The sequence below is a fragment of the Piliocolobus tephrosceles genome, chromosome 11, assembly GCF_002776525.5.
Source record: "Piliocolobus tephrosceles isolate RC106 chromosome 11, ASM277652v3, whole genome shotgun sequence".
Taxonomy (NCBI): Eukaryota; Metazoa; Chordata; class Mammalia; order Primates; family Cercopithecidae; genus Piliocolobus; species Piliocolobus tephrosceles.
In genome coordinates this window covers 116,922,605-116,945,195 of record NC_045444.1, presented here as the reverse complement: position 1 = coordinate 116,945,195, position 22,591 = coordinate 116,922,605, and the positions used below count along the sequence as shown (strand labels likewise).

At 39.5% G+C, this 22,591-nt stretch overlaps 1 protein-coding gene across 6 annotated transcripts in view; it reads right to left on the bottom strand.

Moving 5' to 3' along the window:
• Positions 1 to 22,591, bottom strand: part of SP100 (SP100 nuclear antigen) — a 122,046-nt gene that overhangs the window by 43,531 nt on the left and 55,924 nt on the right. For 5 of the 6 annotated variants that reach the window (XR_002726682.3, XM_023193843.3, XM_023193846.3 and 2 more), the window contains one exon: positions 3,678 to 3,722. The exons of the other annotated variant lie outside the window; for it this stretch is intronic. Coding sequence is in view for 4 of the 5 variants with exons in the window: in XM_023193843.3 (XP_023049611.2) it covers positions 3,678 to 3,722 (45 nt within the window). In the remaining variant the exon portion in view is untranslated. The remainder of the gene's footprint in view (positions 1 to 3,677; positions 3,723 to 22,591) is intronic. 6 annotated transcript variants of the gene reach the window in all.

Genomic DNA, 22,591 nt, shown 5'->3' with positions numbered 1-22,591 from the left:
AGAACTTAAGACAGTTTCATTTATATCCCAAAAAATACTGTAATAATAATAATAATGATGAGGGCTAAGACTTAAGTGCTTATTATGTGCTAGACATGAACACAAGATATGTACATCTACTAATTCATTTATGAGATAGAGACTTTTACTCCCCCTATTACCAATGAAGAAACTTCAGCATACAGATATTGCAAAATGAAGTGAAGCATTGCAGATTTCCTCTGGTTGTGAGGCAGAAATCAATGGCAGCAACGCAAGAATTTGGATTGTCCCACTCATTTTGATGATGAGACACCAGCTACCATCTTAGCCCTCAGTGAAGGCGTTGAGGCTGAAAATACAGTGAAAATGACCAAAGACCTTATTCACATAGGTTTCGCCAAAAAATTAGGATCTAAGGAACTAACCAAGAGACTATTGCCCAAGGGGAATTTGTATAGAGATTCAAGTCCCAGAAAGCCTCAGGGTTAGGACTAACAAAGGGTTGATTGAAACCCTATCTCAGGAGTATGCTGTTAGATTCAGCAGGTGATGGGGGTACGTAGAAAGACAGTGAGGTATGTGCAGGAGCATCTCATGAGTGCCATGTTTAAAGGTGCTGATCTCTCAGGCAAGCCCATAAAGTTCCTCTCCTCTCCTCTCCTCTCCTCTCCTCTCCTCCCCTCCCCTCCCCTCCCCTCCTCTCCTTCCTTTCATCCTTCCCTCCCTCCTTCTTTCCCTTCCCATGCTGTCTCCCTGTATTTTTCTTTCCTTTCTGTCTTTCTATGACCTGCCACAATTTGAACTTGTCCAGCCATAGATATCTTAGACAAACAAAGACTCTTTTTCTGTCCCTCTATGTCTTTGGTCCTGTTGTAGTCGCCTTTCATCAAAGTGCATTGAGGACAAACAAATTAGAGGTATACAAGTAGTTTAGTTCAGTTTACTCGAGTTCTACTTATGAGGAGATTTGGAGCTTAAGATCTGCTAATACTATAGAGCTCTTGGGACTTCCTTTGTAATTATTCTATGCAAATTATCTTGCTCAAATACCCCACAGGAAGTAGTGTGGCAATTCTTGGATTTCCTATCCAAGTGCTAACAGTTACACCATGTTCTTGCTATAGAAGTTGAGTAACGTGCTCCTCCCGCCTTAAGGCAACTGAGAAGACTACAACTTCAAGGTAACTGATCTTCACCTTCAGGAGTTTGAGGAAGGCAGAGACATTTATAGACTCAATCCTAGAATGTTGAGAGGGTCTGAAGAGTCATAATTCCTATAGGTCTCCCTGGGGAAAGGAGGAGCTCACTTAGTTCTTCTTGAGAGATATTCTGTCTGGGAGAATCACTTGGGTGGATGAGTTGACCCCAGCAGGAGTGTAGTGTGGACCTCCCAGAGCTGGGAGACTGAGGGAATTGGTAAGCAGCCAGTTGAAGTTCCTGAATTAGGGGAACTTCAGTTGAGAGGTTCTCTCTAAGTTGAGTGTCTCTGAAGAACTCACAAATGAATATGGCTCATGCATCCACCAATATCTAGGAGACACAAAAATCTATAAGGTTGGTGCAAAAGTAATTGCAGTTTTTGCTTTTTTTTTTTTTTAAGGCAAAACCCACAATTACTTTTGCACCAAGCTATATAGTATGAGGGCCATTCCTGCTCCTGTCCACTTCTTTCTCCCCCTCCTCCTAGACCCACATTAGTTGAAAGCAATAGACACTCAGTGGAGTTGGAGAGGAAGTGTGGATGAAAGTAAATGCTGACTTCACCCAGCTTCCCTACAACATGGTTTCCAGTTTTAATATTATATCAGCTCAGGCTTTTAAATATTAAATGAGATATTACTGCTAAAAGGGACTAGCATAGCTCTAGGGCTTACCTAAGACTTCATTCATGGGCAAGAAAATAACTATTTGAGAGAACAGGTTTGAAAAGTAAGTAGAAGGAATAAATGTGATTTCTGCTTAGACTTAACAAATCCAAGTATTTTAATAAAATAGTTAAGGTAGAGAGGCTTCCATAGAAACCAGTAAAAATGTGAAGGAAGAAACATCTTAGACCTGGGTAAGTACAAACTGGAATATAACCAAGACGACAGATAGGTATAGAAATAAAAATGACAGAGATGCTGGAAATATTACATGTATATACTTATTTATAGTAGAGTTATACTGAAAGTTAGTTATATTTGAAAATAGTTATATCATTTACATAAACATATGTATCTATGTTTATGAGTGACAGACAGAAATAATCAGAAATCATGGGAAAAAATATATCCAAATACGCTTTAGCTCTAGAGGAAAAAGTGCTGCTATCTCTACAGTGCCATATCAACTTGCCAGAAATATTTTACAAGATGTAAAAAAAAAAAATTAAATAAGGTATGCAAGAGAAACATAAGTAGAATGGGAGAAGGAAGGAAATAAAGGAGAGACAAAGAAAAGAAGGAAAAGGAGGAATGCAATAAACATAAAATCCACAAGATCTGATGAAGAGAATGGAGTGTCACATCTTTTTTATCTTCAAGTGCGCAGTGCAGCATATGCTCTGATTGAGTTTGGTTCACTGCCTGTAATCCCAGCATTTTGGGAGGCCGAGGCAGGTGGATCACCTGAGATCAGGAGTTCAAGACTAGCCTGGCCAACATGGCAAAACCGTGTCTTTACTAAAAATACAAAAATTAGCCTGTAATCCCAGCTACTTGGGAGGCTGAGGCAGGAGAATTGCTTGAACCTGGGAGGCGGAGGTTGCAGTGAGCTGAGATCGTAGCACTGTACTCCAGCCTGGGTGACAGGGGAAGACTCCATCTCAAAAAAGAAAATAAATAAATAAATAAAATAACCCCGTGTTTCTCAGGCTTCGATCTGATGTGGCACCAGTACTCTGGCTTCCATGTAATTGATTCAAATTCTCTCTGTCTGTTTCTTCATGTTCTGTCCCGGACTGTATTAGTTACAACACACCTTTCTAACACTTCTTCCTGTTGCCTCATTTCCTAATCAGGCCTGGCATGTCTCTGCCCACATAGCTCTGTAATGCCTCTCAGCTTCCAGCTCCTGTGCTTGCCAAAGAGTCTCAGGTGACAAAAAGGCTAGATCTGAATCAATGGAGAGTCTGAGTTTTCCTCTTTATTTAAGGGAATCAGTGACTTTGGAGGCAAACATGAAGGGCAAGTAGGCATATTGCTATTTGTCACCTATAATCATTCCTTCTTCCATAAGAATAGACTTACAGCTGAACCAAAGACTGCCTGGCCAGCGTTACATTTCTCAGCCTCACTTTGCAGCTAGCTCTGGCCATGTAACCAAGTTTTGGCCAATGGGATGTTGGCAGAAGACTTCTGAGTCTTTCCATTAAAATAAACAAATGGCTGGTTCTTTTGTCAGTTTTTTTTTTTCTTTCCCACTGGTTGGGAGACAATGTCAACCAGATCAGCCCTTGTGGACCCACAGTTGGAAACTTCATGTCAAGGAAGGCAGACTGCCTACCACTTCTGGGCTCTTAAATTATTTGTTTTAAGCCACTGTATTTTGGGATCTGTTTGTTACAATGACTCAGCTGGTACTCTAAATAATCCATTGGGTCTGAAGCTACCATGGCCCATAGGAGATTTTGAGGCTGCAGCAAGGATGGGGTCTGGCAGGAAGAACAGGACCACAGTGAGTTCAAAGGAGTAAATTCCCACATTTCTTCTTACCTCTTTGGAGACCATTTGCTTTAAATATATGTTTTCTCTTTTTTCCTGCACACAGAAAAGAAAGAAAATAATCCTCTATAACTATAAACAAAGACTTGCACACTTTTTATGTCAATAGTTTCCAAGTATTTAATTTTGTTTTCCTTCCACTTTTGTGGGGCTAAGTCCTTGGCTACCAACATCCCATCTTGGTTGTTGTCACACAGAAACCAGTAACCACAAAGCAACCTGTTTTCACACAGTGTTAGTCATTTACAGTATGCTTGTACATATCCATATGTGGTCTTATCATTCACAATAAAGAAAGATTTTAAAGTAGCTGAAATCAAGCAGAAGGTGACAGGAGCAGCAGGAGAGTACCAGGAGGGTCAAACAATAGTAGGTCTAAGACATCACCAGTGATGGCCGGGCACAGTGGCTTGTGCCTGGAATCCCAGCACTTTGGGAGGCCAAGGTGGGTGGATCACTTGTAGGCCAGGAGTTTGAGACCAGCCTGACCAACATGGCAAAATCCTATCTCTACTAAAAATACAAAAATTAGCCTGTAGTGGTGCCATGCACCTGTAGTCCCAGCTACTTGGGAGGCCGAGGCAGGGCAATTGCTTGAACCTGGAAGGAGGAGATTGCAGTGAGCTGTGATGGTGCCACTGCACTTCAATCTGGGTGATAGAGCAAGACTCCATCTCAATAAATAATAAATAAATAAATAAACAAATATAAAAAAAGAAAGAAATTACCAGTGAAGTCCACTTCGTGGAATTCAGAGGCATGCTTTGAATAGCTAAGGCTGTAATTGTGTTTATAACAGCCAGAACTTGAGAAATAAGTAGAAAAAAAAATCAGAGAAATGAAGACAAATTTAGAAGAAAAATAAAGGAGATTAGGCATTTCAGAAATTAAAGTGAAGGACATATATTACAGAAATAGGAAAAGGAAACAAGAAATTTTAAGAATGATTAAACAAAACAATCTGGTCGCAGTGGCTCACCCCTGTAATCTTAGCACTTTGGGAGGCTGAGGCAGGTGGATCACCTGAGCTCAGGAGTTTGAGACCAGCCTGGCCAACATGGCGAAACCCCGTCTCTCCTACAAATAAAAAAATTAGCTGGCATGGTGGCACATGCCTGTAGTCCCAGCTACTTGGGAGGCTGAGGCAGGAGAATCACTTGAACCTGGGAGGCGGAGGTTGCAGTGATCTGAGATGACTCCACTGCACTCCAGCCTGGGTGACAGAGTGAGACACTGTTTCAAAAATAAAATAACATAAAATAAAAATTAGAGAGAAAATAATCAATGTAAGTGAACAAATTATTGGAGTTCCCAAAGCAGAAAATCAAAATAATAGAAGAAATACTTGATGAAAAAAGTGTGGAATTATAATATAAATTGAAATGTATACATCAAAAGTACCTATCTCTTCACCCTGTCACAGAGAAATTGACCCAAAATAGCCAACACCGAGATATATTTCCAACACATTTATTGGACTTTAAAGATAAAGAAACAATTGAATGGGCAGTGTAGGCAAAAAGTTATTTTCAAGGGAGACTTATTGGCCACAAAATTTTCCACACCAACTTTTAATGCCACAGGAAAGTGGAGAAAAACCTGTAAGATATTTCTAGAAATAAAGAATCAGCAAACTATTTTTCAGGTAAAATAACACAAATTTGAACAGAAAAATTCTTGGAATGTAGTTTCTGAGTCCTCATTACTAGAAGATATACTTCAGCAAACTAAGGTAGAGCTGAAAATTCTGGCAAAAGGACCAAAATAAAAGTGGGCAGTAGGGTGACAGATGAGAATATGAAGTGCATATGCTCTGACAATATAGAAATAGTATAATAACAAAAAATATGAGGGGAAGGGTTAGGTGCAGTGGCTCATGCCTGTAACCCCAGCACTTTGGGAAGCATACATAGGTGGAAAGATCACTTGAAGCCAGAATTTTGAGACCAGCTTGGGCAACCTAGCAAGACCTCGTCTCTACAAAAAATTTGAAAGAATTAGCAAGCTATGGTGGTGCACACCTGCAGTCCTAACTGCTCAGGAGGCTGAGGTAAGAGGATCACTGGAACCCAGGAGTTAGAGGTTGTAGCTAATATTGCACCACTGCCCTCTAGCATAGGTGACAGAGTGAGACCCTGTCTCAGACAAAACAAAACAAAACAAACAAACAAAAGACAGGGAGGAGAGAGCAAAAATAGGCTGTAGAGCAAGTTCTTTGTTTATTTTAAAGGTAGGAGTCCAAAGGTATTGTGTAGACAAATCCAAGAGTGGATGTAAAACAAGGTTAATGGCTGAAAGGTAAACATGGTAATGTCATGGCCTAAAATTGGGTGAGACAGGAAAAAGACTGGACAATGGAATGGCACACAGGCTGATTTTATAAATCTGGGTGGGAAACTAAAGGGTACTGTCTAAAATAGAGCACCAAAGGAATCATATAAAGGTAATCCTAAAAGTAATCACTAGAACAAAATGCAAACCTTCTTTAAATTGGAAGTATACACTCCTAACCACTGAGAAAATACGAAATGAGTGTGGGCTGCTTACCCATTCATTTATTTCAAGGGAAAGACTCAGAGGTGGCTCACATATCTTCTGCTCATATGCCATTGGCTAGAACCTAATGACATGATCACAGTGAACTGTAAGGAAGGCTGAAAGTATAGTGATATGGTTTGGCTCTGTGTCTCTACCCAAATCTCAAGTCGAATTGTAATCCCCATGTGTTGGGGGAGGGGCCTGGTGGAAGGTGACTGGATCACAGGGGCAGATTTTCGCCTTGCTGATCTTATGATAGTGAGTTCTCACAAGATCTGGTGGTTTAAAAATGTGGCACTTCAGCAGCCAGCACTGGAACTCACAACTGCCTAAAACGCTAAGTTCCCTTGGCAGGGGAAGGGTAGCATCCATCTCTACAGCTCCAGGCCATGCTTTTCCTCAGCTGGAGCCAGGGAGACTGGACGGCTTGGTCCCAAGATGTGTCCCCCAAAGCCCAACACACTGGCTGTGGCCTACTGCAGCCAGAGTGCCTCTTTAGGTCTGACCCTGACCCATCCTTCCTCACTGGATGGGGCTTCCCTGCAGGAACTCCAATAACTCCAGCCAGAGGCTCAGGGACAGAACCCAGATCTCTTTGGGCCTGAGCCCATAGAGAAAAGGCCACAGTCTCCATGAACCAGCAGACTTAGCCTTTCCTCCTGGTAGTTCTGAGGAATCTGGGCAGCCCAGACACTTGGTTTCCCCCCAGCAAAGCACACCTCCTACATCAAGGAACAGTCATTGTGTTTCATTGAATAAAGCTTCCAAGAAATATGGGACTTTATAAAAAGACCAAACCTATAATTGATTGGAGTACCTGAAAGAGATGGGAAGAATGGATACAAGCTGGAAAACATACTTCAGGATATTATCTAGGAGAACTTCCCCAACCTAGCAAGGCAGGCCAACATGCAAATTCAGGAAATACAGAGAACACCACCTAGATACTCCAAGAGAAGGTCAATCCCAAGACACATGATCATCAGATTCTCCAAGGTCCAAATGAAGGAAAGACCAGAGAGAAAGGCCAGGTCACCTACAAAGGGAAGCCCATCAGACTAAACAGTAGACCTTTCAACAGAAACTCTACAAGCCAGAAGAGATGGGGTGCCAATATTCATTATTCTTAAAGAAAAAAGTTTTCAATACAGAATTTCATATCCAGCCAAACTAAGCTCCATAGGTGAAGGAGAAATAAAATCCTTTTCAGACAAGCAAATGCTGAGGGATTTTGTTACTACTAGGCCTGCCTTGCAAGAGTTCCTGAAAGATGCGCTAAATAAATAAAGAAAAAGCCAGCACCAGCCGCTGCAAAACATACTAAAATATAAAGACCAATGACACTATGAAAAATCTGCATCAACTAGTGTGCAAAATAACCAGATAGCATCTTGATGACAAGATCAAATTCATGCACAACAATACTAACCTTAAATGTAAATGGGCTAAATGCCCCAATTAAAAGACACAGCCTGGCAAATTGGATAAAGAGTCAAGACCCATTGGTGTGCTGTACTCAGGAGACCCATCTCACCTGCAAAGACATGCATAGGCTCAAAATAGGGGAATAGAGGAAAATTTACCAAGCAAATAGAAAGAAAAAATAAAAAAGCAGAGGTTGCAATCTTAGTCTCTGACAAAACAGACTTTAAACCAACAAAGATCAAAAAAGACAAAGAAGGGCATTACATAATGGTAAAGGGAAAAATTCAACAAGAAGAGCTAACTATTCTAAACATATATACACCCAATACAGGAGCACCCAGATTCATAAAACAAGTCCTTAGACTCCCACATAATAATAGTGGGAGACTGTAACACCCCACTGTCAATATTAGACAGATCAATGAGACAGAAAATTAAGGATATTCAGGACTTGAACTCAGTTGTGGATCAAGAAGACCTAATAGACATCTACAGAACTCTCCACCCCAAATCAACAGAATATATATTCTTTTCAGTGTCACATGGTACTTATTCTAAAATCGACTACATAATTGGAAGTAAAACACTCCTCAGCAAGTGCAAAGAACTGAAATCATAACAGTCTCTCAGACCACAGCACAATCAAATTAGAACTCAGGACTAAGAAACTCACTCAAAACCACTCAATTACGTGGAAATTGAACAACCTGCTCCTCAATGACTCCTGGGTAAATAATGAAATTAAGGCAGAAATCAGGAAGTTCTGTGAAACTAATGAGAACAAAAAGACAATGTACCAAAATCTCTGGGACACAGCTAAAGCAATATTAAGAGGGAAATTTATAGCACTAAATGCCCACGTCGGAAAGCTAGAAAGATCTAAAATCAATACCCTAACATCACAATTAAAAGAGCCAGAGAGACAAGAGCAAACTAATCCAAAAAACCAGGAGCTGGTTATTTGAAAAAATTACCAAAATAGATAGACTGCTAGATAGGCTAATAAAGAAGAAAAGAGAGAAGAATCAAATAGACACAATAAAAATGATAAAGGGGATATCACCACTGACCCCACAGAAGTACAAACTACCATCAGAGAATACTACAAACACCTCTACACAAACTAGAAAATCTAGAAGAAATGGATAAATTCCTGGAAACATACACCCTCCCAAGACTAAACCTGGAAGAAATCGAATCCCTGAATAGACCAATAGCAAGTTCTGAAATTGAGGCAGTAATTAACAGTCCACCAACCAAATAAAGCCCAGGACCAGACTGATTCACAGCTGAATTCTACCAGAGGTACAAAGAGTAGCTGGTACCTTTCCTTCTGAAACTATTCCAAACAATTGAAAATGAGTGACTCCTCCCTAATTCATTTTATGAAGCCAGCATCATCCTGATACCAAAACCTGGCAGAGACACAGTAAAAAAAGGAAACTTACATCCAATATCCCTGATGAACATCGATGCAAGAATTCTCAATAAAATACTGGCAAACTGAATCCAGCAGCACATTAAAAAACTTATCCATCATGATCAAGTTGGCTTCATCCCTGGGATGCAAGGCTGGTTCAACATATGTAGATCAATAAATGTAATCCATCACACAAACAGAACCAAAGACAAAAACCACATGATTATCTCAATAGATGCAGAAAAGGTCTTTGAAAAAATTCAACATCCCTTCCTGTTAAAAACTCTTGGCCAGGCGTGGTGGCTCACACCTGTAATCCCAGCACTTTGGGAGGCCAAGGCAGGTGGATCATGAGGTCAGGAGATTGAGACCATCCTGGCTAACATGGTGAAACACTGTCTCTACTAAAAATACAAAAAATGAGCTGGGCATGGTGGCGGGCACCTGTAGTCCCAGCTACTTGGGAGGCTGAGGTGGGAGAATGGTGTGAACCCAGGAGGTGGAGCCTGCAGTGAGCTGAGATCATGCCACTGCACTCCAGCCTGGGCAACAGAGTGAGACTCCGTCTCAAACAACAACAACAAAAACCCAAACAAACAAACAAAAAAACTCTCAATACACTAGGTATTGATGAGACATACCTCCAAATAATAAGAGCTATGTATGACAAACCCACAGCCAATATCATACTGAATGGGCAAAAGCTGGAAGCATTCCCTTTGAAAACCGGCCCAGGACAAGGATGCCCTCTCTCACCACTCCCGTTCAACATAGTATTGGAAGTTCTGGCAAGAGAAAGAAATAAAGAGTATTCAAATAGGGAGAGAGGAAGTCAGATTGTCTATACTTGCAGATGACATGACTTTATATTCAGAAAACCCCATCATCTGAGCCTCAAAATTCCTTAAACTGATAAGGAATGTCAGCAAAATCTCAGGATACAAAATCAATGCGCAAAAATCACAAGCATTCCTTTACACCATCAATAGGCAAGCAGAGAGCCAAATCATGAATGAACTCCCATTCACAATCACTACAAAAAGAATAAAATACCTAGGAATACAGCTAACAAAGGATGTGAGGGACCTCTTCAAGGAGAACTACAAACCACTGCTCAAGGAAATAAAAGAGGACACAAACAAACGGAAAAACATTCCAACCTCATGGATAGGAAGAATCAATATAATGAAAATGATCATACTGCCCAAAGTAATTTATAGATTAAATGCCATTCCCATCAAACTACCATTGACATTCTTCACAGAATTAGAAAAGACTACTTTGAATTTCATATGGAATCAAGGAAGACCCCGTACAGCCAAGACAATCTTAAGCAAAAAGAACAAAGCTGGAGGCATCACCCTAGCTGACTTCAAATTATACCACAGGGCTACAGTAACCAAAACACCAAGGTACTGGTACCAAAACAGACACATCGACCAATGGAACAGAACAGAGACCTCAGAAATAACACTACACATCCATAACCATCTGATCTTTGACAAACCTGGCAAAGACAAGTAATGGGGAAGGGATCTCCTATTTAATAAATGGTTCTGGGAAAACTGGCTAGCCATATACAGAAAACTGAAACTGGACCCTTTCCTTATGCCTTATACAAAAATTAACTCAGGATGGATTAAAGACTTAAAATGTATAACCCAAAGCCATAAAAACCCTAGAAGAAAACATAGGCAAAACATTGAGGACACAGGCATGGACAAAGACTTCAGGACGAAAACGCCCAAAGCAATTGCAACAAAAACCACAATTGACAAATGGGATCTAATTAAACTAAAGAGCTTCTGCACAGCAAAAGAAACGATCATCAGAACGAACAGGCGGTCTACAGAATGTGAGAAAATTTTTGCAATCTATCCATCTGACAAAGGTCTAATATCCAGAATTTACAAGGAACTTAAACAAATTTACAAGAAAAAAACAAACAACACCATCAAAAAGTGGGCAAAGGATATGAAAAGACATTTCTCAAAAGAAGACATTTATGTGGCCAAAAAACATATGAAAATAAGCTCAACATCACTGAACATTAGAGAAATGCAAATCAAAACCACAATGAGTTACCATCTCACACCAGTCAGAATGGCAATTATTAAAAAGTCAAGAAACAACAGATGCTGATGAGGCTGTGAATAAATAGGAACACTTTTACACTGTTGGTGGGAATGTAAATTAGTTCAACCATTGTGGAAGACAGTATGGCGATTCCTCAAGGATCTGGAGCTAGAAATACCATTTGACCTAGCAATCCCATTACTGGGTATATACCCAAAGGAATATAAATCATTCTACTATAAAGACACATGCACATGTATGTTTATTGCGGCACTATTTGCAATAGCATAGCCATGGATCCAAACCAGATGCCCATCAATGATAGACTGGATAAAGAAAATGTGGTACATATACACCATGGAATACCATGCAGCCATAAAAAGGAATGAGATCATGTGCTTTGCAGGGACATGGATGAAGCTGGAAGCAATCATCCTTAGCAAACTGACCAGGAACAGAAAACCAAACACTGTATGTTCTCACTCACAAGTGGGAGTTGAACAATGAGAACACATGGACACAGGGAGAGGAACACACTAGGGCCTGTTGTGGGGGGGGAGGTGAGGGGAGTGAACCTAGAGGATGGGCCAATAAGTACAGCAAACCGCCATGACACATGTATACCTATGTAACAAACCTGCACATTCCGCACATGTACCCCAGAACTTAAAAAACAAACAAACAAACAAACAAACAAACAAACATGCCTGTAATGCCAGCACTTTGGGAGGCTGAGGTGGGCGGATCACGAGGTCAGGAGATCGAGACCATCTTGGCTAACACGGTGAAACCCTGTCTCTACTAAAACTACAAAAAATGAGCCGGGCATGGTGGTGCACGCCTGTAGTCCCAGCTACTCGGGAGGCTGAGGCAGGAGAATGGCGTGAACCCGGGAGGCAGAGCTTGCAGTGAGCCGCAATAGTGCCACTGCACTCCAGCCTGTGACAGAGTGAGACTCCATCTCAAAAAAAAAAAAAAAACAAAAAACAAAAAAACAAAACAACCAACCAACAAACAAAAAAACTGTGGCACTTCCCTTTAGCTCACCCTCTCTCCTGGGTTGCCATGGTAAGATGTGCTTGCTTTCACTTCACCTTCTGCTGCGATTCTAAGTTTCCTGAGGCCTCCCAGCCATGTGGAACTGAGTCAATTAAACCTCTTTATTAAATTACCCAGTCTCAGGTAGTTCTTTATAACAGTGTGAGAATAGACTAATACAGATAGTCTCAGCTAGGTAGCCACTAGCTAGTTGTAACCACTAGAAGAAAAGTGCAAATATTCCTTAGTGTCAGAAGTACACACATGCACATAAAATGCATAGAAGACAGAATGCAGAGTGTTGACTTAAAAAAAATCCAAATCCCTAGAATATATAACATAAACCAATGTGACTAAAACAAGATCAAACATCTTGGTTCTATCAATAAAAGTAAATGGGCTTAACTCACTTATTTAAAAAAGAAATTTTGAGAGATTTAACTACAAAGTAAAAACCAAGATTTTATCATGCATGAAAGACTCATTTAAAAACATATAAAACATTGAAAATAAATATATAGGCAAACATATATTCAGTATACATCAGTAAAAGAAATCAGGGACCATGTAATTCAGACCAAAAAGTTTTAAGAAAGTAGAAATTATAGGAGATGCAATAAGAAATGGGTAGAAACACACTATTGATAGAAGACTTTATTTTTGCTTCTTTTAGCCCATAAGAGATCAGTGTAGAAAACAGAAAAGGATGGAAGACCCAAGTGATTTGTTTAACAGGATCAGTATGATTGATACATGTTGAACTCCGTAGCCAGAAAATAGAGTATACACATTTTCCCCACCCTCTCTTAAATAACTGTGTCAAAGAGGAAATACAAATCCAAATTGCGGGCTATTTAGCAAATAACAATAATAAAAAACATTGCCTATGAGAAGCTATGGAAGATTGTTAATACAGTGCCCAAAGGGAGGGGAAAAGTCTTAGCTGGGCATGCTAGCTCATGCCTGTCCTCCAGCTGCTTGGGAGGCTAAGATGGGTGTATCATTTGAGGCCAGGAGTTCAAGACTAGCCTAGGCAACATAGTGATACCCCATCTCTAAAATAAAATAAAATAAAACAAAATAAAATAAAATAAAATAGTGAGACCTGATGCCACGTGCCTGTAACCCAGCTACTTGGGAGATTGAAATGGGAAGATCACTTAAGCTGAGGAGTTCAAGGCTGTAGTGAGCTATGATTACACCACTGCACTCCAGCCTGAGTGACAGACCAGGATCTCTATCTCTAAAAACAACCAAACCAAACCAATAAATAGCCTTAAATAATGAACCAGTGGGGGGGGGGAAAAAAGACACCAGTTGAATTAAACATCTGCCTCAGAAAGGTTAGAACAAGTACAAAAAAGTAAACCAGATTATATGATTATATACCTGGAAAACCCAAGAGAAGCAATTAAAAATATACTATCATAATAGGAAAAGTTAGTAAGTTTCAAAATTAAGATATACGAATGAGTAGCTTTTCTATATGGGAGTATGGGAGTAAAAACCCATTAAAAGATATAATGCAAGGGAAGACCTCATTTATAATAGCAGCGAAAGCACACTGCCACCAAAGCTCAGACTAAACGTAAAGAAAGTTTGCATCACCCACCCACATGCAGGAAATAAATATAAAAGCTCCACTGAAGGCCCAGAGGACTCTTGAACAAATGGATCATCATGGCGTGTTCTTGGAGAGGCAGTCTAGCATCATAAAGATGGGAGTTCTCCCTATGTTTATAAATTTAACACAATCCCACTAAAAGTGCCAATCGATTTTTAAAAAGTTGAGTAAAGCTAATTGACACACAATCTTCATTATTCACAGATTCCATATCTGCACATTTGTCTATTAGTTCAAATTTATGTGAACCCTCAAATCAATACTCATGGCACTTCCCTGGTCATTGGCAGACATGCAGTGTGGCAAATTATTTGAGTCACCTATGCATGCTCTTAGCTGAGGTCAAACAAGGTGATGCTTTGCCTTCTTGTTTCAGCTTTCACATTGTAAACAAGAGTCCGTCTGTGGTCTATTTAGTGCCACTTTTTTGTGTGTGTTTTTGTGCTTTTTGTTGGTAATTTCACGATATAAAGTGACACCCAAGTGTAATGCTGAAGAGTTGTCTAGTGTTCCTAAGTACAGGAAGGCTGTGACGTCGGAGAGAAAGTACATGTGTTAGATAAGCTTTGTTCAAGGCATGAGTTATAGTGCTATTGGATATGAGTTCAACAGTAATGAATCAATGTGATATTACATAAGGTGTCCTTATACAGAAACATATATAAAACAAGGTTATGTATTGATCAGTTGATGAAAATATGACTAGAGGCTTCCAAAAACCTTATTCTGTATTTCTACTAGAAGCAATGGTCCAATATTTGCTAAGTCTGTGTTCACGGTGACTTTATAGAAAATAACTACCAGGAATAATGAGAATTGACTGTATATGTGTATATGAATACATACACACACATATCTGTATTTTCAGAATCTACCCACTTTTGAATGCTTCCACTGCTACCAACTTAGTCCAACTCACCGTCACCTTTCTGAGATCATTGCAATAGCCTCCTTATTCCTGTCCCACTCTTGATCTCCTAAAGTCTATTATCCATGTAGAATCCAGAGCATGTCCTCAAAACATAATTCAGATTATATTCCCCAGCTCAAAACTCTCTGATGTCTCCTCTTACTTAAGAATTCAAAGTCTTTGCCATGGCCTATAAGTTCTATATATCTCTGAGAAACCACTTTCCACCCAACCCCTCTCTACCTCTCCAGCCAGTGGCTTCCTTGCCATTCCCTAAAGGACCATGTATAGTCCTCTCTCAGGCCTTTGCAACTGAGGTTTTCTCTGCCTCAGCTCCATGGCTTAGTCCCTCATTGCATTTAGATTTTGAGTTACATGCAGCTTGTTAGCAAGTCTCTCCTTGAACACCCTACATAAAGTGGCACATTTTTGTCACTCTACAACTCTATTATTCTTTATTTTTCTTTATAACATTGTCACTATCTGAAATATTATGCACTTATTTGTGTATTGTCTGTATACCCTAAGTAGAATGTAAGCTTGATGAGATTTTTCTCACTTGTTTATCACTATCGAGCAGCATTGGAAATAAGGATTTGCTGAATAAATGAATAAAGGGTCAAAAAAGGAAAGAATAAATAGTGAGATATCTCTATGTTCGTGAATAGAAATGGTTTATATTTTAGAGATGTCAGTTCTCTCCACATTTATTCTATGCAATTTCAATAAAAATTCAACAGGGTTTTCAAGGGTTGACAAAATGATATTAAAAGTTATAAGAATGATAAAATGGCTATAATAGCCAAGACAATTTTGAAAGAGGAAAAAGTTGAGAGAACTTACCCTACCTGATATTAATATGTTATAAAATTATAGTACTTAGTAGAGTGTGATATATATTGATGCAGAATAGATAGGGCAATGGATACATACATATATGTATATATGTTTCTGGGCTTTCTAGCATCAAGCTGCCATTTGCATATATATTTGTACACATACAAATATATATGCAAATAGCAGCTTGATGCATGCTATGTGCGATATGCTATGTGTGACATTACACATCATTGGAGAAGCTAGGACAATTGGTTATCCCTGTTGGAAAAAATTAGACCGTTACATTATGCCACACTAAAAAAAAATCAATTCCAAAAGAATTAAATATCCAAATGAGAAAAGAAATAAGAATGTCTCCACCTAATATTTCCAAAAGCAAATCTTGAGATAGGGTTTTGTTTTCAGTAGGTTTATTTTTGAAGTAATAACAAGGATTAGGAGTAAGGAACTAGGAAGAAGGAAAGGGCGAGAAGGGAAGCCAATTGGGCTGGTCACCAGTGTGGTCAACTGAGCCTCACTCTTACTGGGGACTCTCTGAAGAACTATAATGAATGATCCTCAGGCTGCCCATCTTAGGAATGGAAGCGAGAGTATTTATTCACTGGATCTGACTTTATTGGTCAAGATGTTCAATGAAGTAAGAAAAGTATGAAAATATCTTGGTAACCTGAGATTAGGCCAAGATTTCTTAAACAAGATTAGAAAACATAATTATAAATGATAATATAGACCAATTACACAAGTATAAAATATTCTGTACATCAAAAACTTATAATCAAGTGAAAAGACAGTTCAAAAGGTGATATCAAAGAGGCTGGGGGAGTTTTTAAGAAATGGAGATCAGGCAAGGCCTCTCCATGGAGGAGACACTTGAACTGAAACATGAATAAGAAGAAACCATTCCTACCAGGTAAAAGCATCTTATGTAGAGTCAACGTGAAATGCAAGGGTTCTGAGGCTGAACACTACATGGTTTATTCAAGGAAGGCCAGAGTAGCAAATGACGGGGGAATCATAAAGGATGAGATTTAAGAGCTGATCAGGGGCAGCCTGTGTAATGCTTCGTAGGCATGGCAAGAAGTTTACTTTTTTTTCTAGGTTCAACTGGAAAGTTTTCTAGGTTCAACTGGAAGCCACTGAAAGGGTATAGCAGTTGGGTGGCCAGCTGTTGAATGGAGAGTAGATTCTAGTGGGCAAGAATGAAAGCAGAGAGACCAGTTAGGAGGACTCTGCGGTATTCCACATGCAAGACAATAGGGCTTGGGCCGGGGCAGTGGCAGGGGAGATAAAGAATGGACAAATCTGATATATAGTCTTGGAACTTGATGATGAAGAGAGTGTGAGGGATTAGGATAGGGGGAAATCAAGCACATCTTCTACATTTTTGGCTCAAACTTAGTAAATATAGTGCCATTTACTGAGATGAGGATTACTGATGAGGATGACAAGTTTGGGAATGAGAATCAAGAAATGTGTTTGACACATCAGATTTAAGACACCTGTTAGACTTCAAGTAGAAGTTTGGAGTATGAAGTTGAATTTATGACTTGGCAGTTGAGGAGAGAGAAAAGAAGAGAAATATAGTTGGTAGTGATTCACATATTGGTAAAATTCAAAGAACAGGACTGGATACAATTCCTAGGGAGAGAGTATAGAGACAAGGAAAGCACTCAGGTCCAATCCATGGGGCACTCCAATATGTAGACATGAGGAAGCCATGAAGGGGCCACTACCACCACCACCACCACCACCAATACCACCAATAATACTACCACTATCCACACTACCACCAACATCACCAGCAAGGAGCTCTTAGCCAGTAGGAGATTGGGGTCTTCCAGAAGACAAGAGAAGAGAATGCATCCATCCACATGGCCCAAAGGAGGCCACCTTCTCCCAGTTCACTCACCTGATCACAGTCATGCCAATACCTGCCAGGTGTTAGGAGGCAAAGGGCAGCCAACAACTTCCAGTCGGAAAGGCCATGAGCAGGCGATCACTGCAGGCCATTCTCGGACAAGCCACACCAGCTCAATCTCTATGACTGGAGGAACCAGCTTTTTGGGAACAGATCTTCTCAGGCCTGAGGCCTCAGGCTCCTGGCAGGAGATGTGCCTCCCCTTCCACCATTGCTCTCTACACCTGCTGTCTACCCCCTGCCTCATCTGTGAAGCCAGCAGGACATTCACCCTTGGCCAATGTGTATAGTCCTCCTAGGGAGAAGCCCAGCTGCCTACTAAGAACATGTAGTCTAGAAGCAGCCTGGCCCCCGTAAATGAGATCCACAGGGAACCTGAATTAGCTGACAGTATTGATTACCGTGTGATTACCTATGACAAAAAGCAAGCCGAGAAAATCCCTGATCTTCTAATTTATAGTTTCTTGACATTTCTTTGCCCATCATTTTATTTTTAATGTTTTTTCTTTGCTTGCTTTAAGTACATATTTTGTACAATCATATATTTGGATTAAATTTTCACAAGCTGCTATAATTAATTTATTCATGCAAATTACTCATCCAATAACTATTAATTGGGCACTTACTGTGAAGCGACCCATTATCCTAGATGGTGAGGATACAGTTGTGCATAAAACAAAGTCCTTGCTGGCGTAGAGCTTACGGTCTAGTGGGGAGACAGCAATGAAGAAACAAACACAGAAGGTGGTAGAGTGTTTTGTGGAAAAGTAAACCAGAATAAGGACTTCAGGGAGTGGCGAATGGGGCTAGAAGTGTGTGTGGGAGGAGGATGTGTAATTTTATGTAGAAGAACCAGGAAGGACTTCTCATAAGTCAGCATTTGAGGAGAGGTCTGACAAAAGGTCAGAGACTAAGTCATGAATCCTGTCCTTCATTGGTCAAGATGCCCAAATCACGCTCTAGAAAGACTATTGCAGGCTCTGAGCACACTGCCTTATCCTGTGGAACTGGGAGTCACTGTGAATTGTCTTGCCATGTCCTATAGACTGAGCTATGGTCACTTCCTCTCCAACCAAAGGCATTCCACCGTCTTCACTGTGAGCATGGGCTTGGCCAAAATCTCTCAAAATCTTGGCGTCTGTGCTGAAGCCTTCCACACTCTTGGTTGGGGGATCCCTTTAAATCTGGCTGTTTCTTCCATTTCACTGGATTTCCTATTTTACTCCAATAGTGATGGACAGTTTTGAAGCCCGTTTGTATGTCCTAACCCAAAACATGTACCCTGAAGGAAGACTGAGTCTTTAGTACAGCTGTGGTCTAATTTACAAGGAAAGAAAGGTTTTGGGAGGGTTGGGGTGTGAAATAGATAAGTGGAACAATAAAAAGGGAAGCATGATGAGATCCATAGGATGAGGTCTGGTAAATGGAAGTGGTATAAAGAAAGGCCATCCGTATTTTGAGATAAAAGAAAATAAAATGCAGAAAGTATTTTATTGATGCTGGGAATAATAATTAGCCTATAAACAGTAGCAATGCCTGTAAAATATTACACAAGATGCAGTGTTAAAAGAAAGACACCATCAGCATCCTCACCTAAATACTGAACTGACTTCACTTTATATATTTAAGTGAAGACAAGACGAAAGGAAATCTTAAAATAAAATGATATGGGATCTGGAGCTCATTCAGAATGGAGAATGGGAGAGCTGTAGTTGAAAAATCTATATGCATCCTAGGCCGGGCACGGTGGCTCACGCCTGTAATCCCAGCACTTTGGAAAGCCAAAGTGGGTGGATCGCCTGAGGTCAGGAGTTCGAGAACAGCCTAACCAATATGGTGAAACCACATGTCTACTAAAAATACAAAAATTAGCCAGGTATGGTGATGGATGTCCACCTGTAATCGTAGCTACTCAGGAGGCTGAGATGGGAGAATTGCTTGAACCTGGGAGGCAGAGGTTGCAGTGAGCCGAGGTTGCACCTCTGCACTCTGGCCTGGGTAACAGATCTGGACTCCATCTCAAACAAAAAAAACAAAACAAAAAAAATCTCTACGCATCCTATTTCACTGTTTTTAGGTGAAATTCATTTCAGGCACCTCTATTTTCCCAGTAACATTGAGCTCCATGGGCTTACATTTCTTGTAAGGCTAACTAAGGAATTCCACAGACTAGATTTTAAACATGTAAGACTTCATTACTAACAAAAGAAATTGCTGAAGGAGATGAAAGGAAAGGCCCCTCGACCCATAGTTGTTCAAGGAGAGAGAACATTCTGCACCACAACACTAACATAAAGAATCGGATTTGACAAGGCGTTAAATTGAGAAATTTCAAAAGAAGATCGGTCTTACTCTCTTGCAAAATATGGAAGTGTGTCTTTTCATAACCGTTACTGATTTGTTCTGTTCTATGTTAACATAAACTTGTCCTTAGGAGAGCTATTTGAAGAGGTCTTGTAATAATCCCACAAAATAGAAAATTATTGCCACTTCTCATGAAACCAATTTCCAAAGAAACCTGTAATTCTGATTGATTGTTTTATTTGATAATTTTTGGGCCTGGCTATAATATTTTAAGTGGTATCTGGATCCCTAAACTGTATAAATGCTTGTAAAATTTTACATTAACTCAGTGGCATTCTGATTCTCTCATATGCAAGTAGGTAATAAATTGACTACAGGTTTCCTTTTAAATAAAGATTTTGAGAACCTTGTCTCATTTAAATTCACTCCAGTTATTATGTAATAGAAAAAAAGATATTCTTAGTAATACATAAATTTATACAACATATAAAACTTTTTAAAAATGCCAGAATTGTATAAAAAAATTTTTTAGTGGAAGAACATTACATAAGACATGAATAAAAGAGTAAACGTCTCTGTTCTTCCCGAATTAACCTTCAAATTCAACGCTTTTTTTTTTTTTTTTTTTTTTTGAGACAGGGTCTTGTTCTGTCACCCAGGCTGGGGTGCAGTGGTGCAGTCTCGGCTCACTGCAACCTCTGCGTCCCGCGTTCAAGCGATCCTCCTGCCTCAGCCACCTGAGAAACTGGGATTACAGGCAGAAGCCACTATGCCTAGCCAGTTCAATGTATTTCTAATCAGAGCTTTCCGTGGACTTGGGAAGGAGTTGGGAGAGATCTTCTTGAGCTCATTCTAAAATTCACCCCCAATGAGGCATCAGGATGGTTCTACCTCTGAGCTCTTCTTTCTTTTCTGTAGTCCCTTCAAATACAAAAGAAGAACATAGAATACAGACAGGTAAAGGCACTGTGTAATCAAAGTGGTGATTCAAATCACCATGCCATAATGTGGAGAATATTTTTAAAATTCCCACTTCAGTTACACAGAAAGGCAAACCCCATGTAGATTATATATGTAAACATTAAAAATGATCAGTTATATCAAACTTCTAGAATCAAATATAGAACAATATTTTTAAAATATTGAGGAAGAAATAGTTGTTGTAAATAAGATATGGAACCCAAGAACCAGTTAGAAAAAGGCTGACAAATTTGACTACATAAAAATTTAAAACTACTCTAGGACAAAAGATTCCCTTAACAAATCTAAAAGAAAAACAACAAATGGACAAAATACTAGCAACACATATGACCAAGATTTAATATATATAACATATAAGATTTCTATATTCATTCAGAATAATAAGAAAAACACCATGACGTGAAACACTGAGAGGGCCGGGCGCAGTGGCTCACACCTGTAATCCCAGCACTTTGGGAGGCTGAGGTGGGCGGATCACAAGGTCAGGAAATCGAGACTATCCTGGCTAACACGGTGAAACCCCGTCTCTACTAAAAATACAAAAAATTAGCCGGGCGGAGTGGCGGGCGCCTGTAGTCCGAGCTACTTGGAAGGCTGAGACAGGAGAATGGCGTGAACCCAGGAGGTGGAGCTTGCAGTGAGCCGAGATCGCACCACTCCACTCCAGCCTGAGCAACAGTGCAAGACTCCATCTCAAACACACACACACACACATACACACACACATACACACACACAAACACTGAGAGCATTCTCTGACAAAGAGTTGTACAAAGAAGAAACAGAAATGATCAATAATAAATGAAAAATTCCACACTAAAAATGAAAACCATGCTCATTAAAGCAGCCCTGAAATAAGACTTTTTATATTTCAATTAAATATGTTTTTATTATCCAGGTATATTAGTTTAAAAAGCAAGAAAGGACAAGTATGTACAGAATTACTCATTTAAATAAATAAAACTATATTCCAAAATGTGTTAATACATGCATAGTAAAATTCTGGAAAGATAGACACCAATGTTCACAAGAACATCTATTTTAAAATCAGAATAAAAAGCAAGATGAAGACAGAATAAAAAGCAACATGAGCATTTAAAAAAAATAAATTGCTACCTTAAAAGGCATTCAGGTTTTATCTTATGAAAGGTGTAGAAAAAATGCTCCTGGAACTGACAAACAAATTTAGTAAAGTTTCAGAATATAAAATCGATGCATAAAAATCAGTGGCATCTTTATACACTAAAAATGTTCTAGCTGAGAATCAAATGAAGAACACAGTCCCATTTACAATAGCCACAAAGAAAATGAGATCCCTAGGAATTCATCCAGCCAAGGAGGTGAAAGATGTCTACAGGAAGAACTACAAAACACTGTTGAAATAAATCAGAGATGACACAAATAAATAGAAAATTTTTCCATGTTCATGGATTGGAAGAATCAATATAGTTTGAATGACTCTACTGTTTAAATCAATTTACAGATTCAACACCATCCTTATCAAAATAAATGTGTCATTCTTACAGAATTAGAAAAATCTATTCTAAAACTTAGTTGGAACCATAAAAGAGCCTGAATAGACAAAGCAATTGTAAGTAAAAAGAACAAAGCTAGAGGCATCACATTGCTTGACTTCTAACTATACTATAAAGCTACAGAAATCAAAATAGCATGGTACTGGTACAAAAACAGACACATAGACCAGTGGAACAGAACAGAGAACTCAGAAACAAACCTGCTCACCTACAACCATCTGATCTTCAACAAAAATAAGCAATGGGAAATGGATTGTCTATTCAATAAATGATGCTGGAATAACTGGTTAGACATA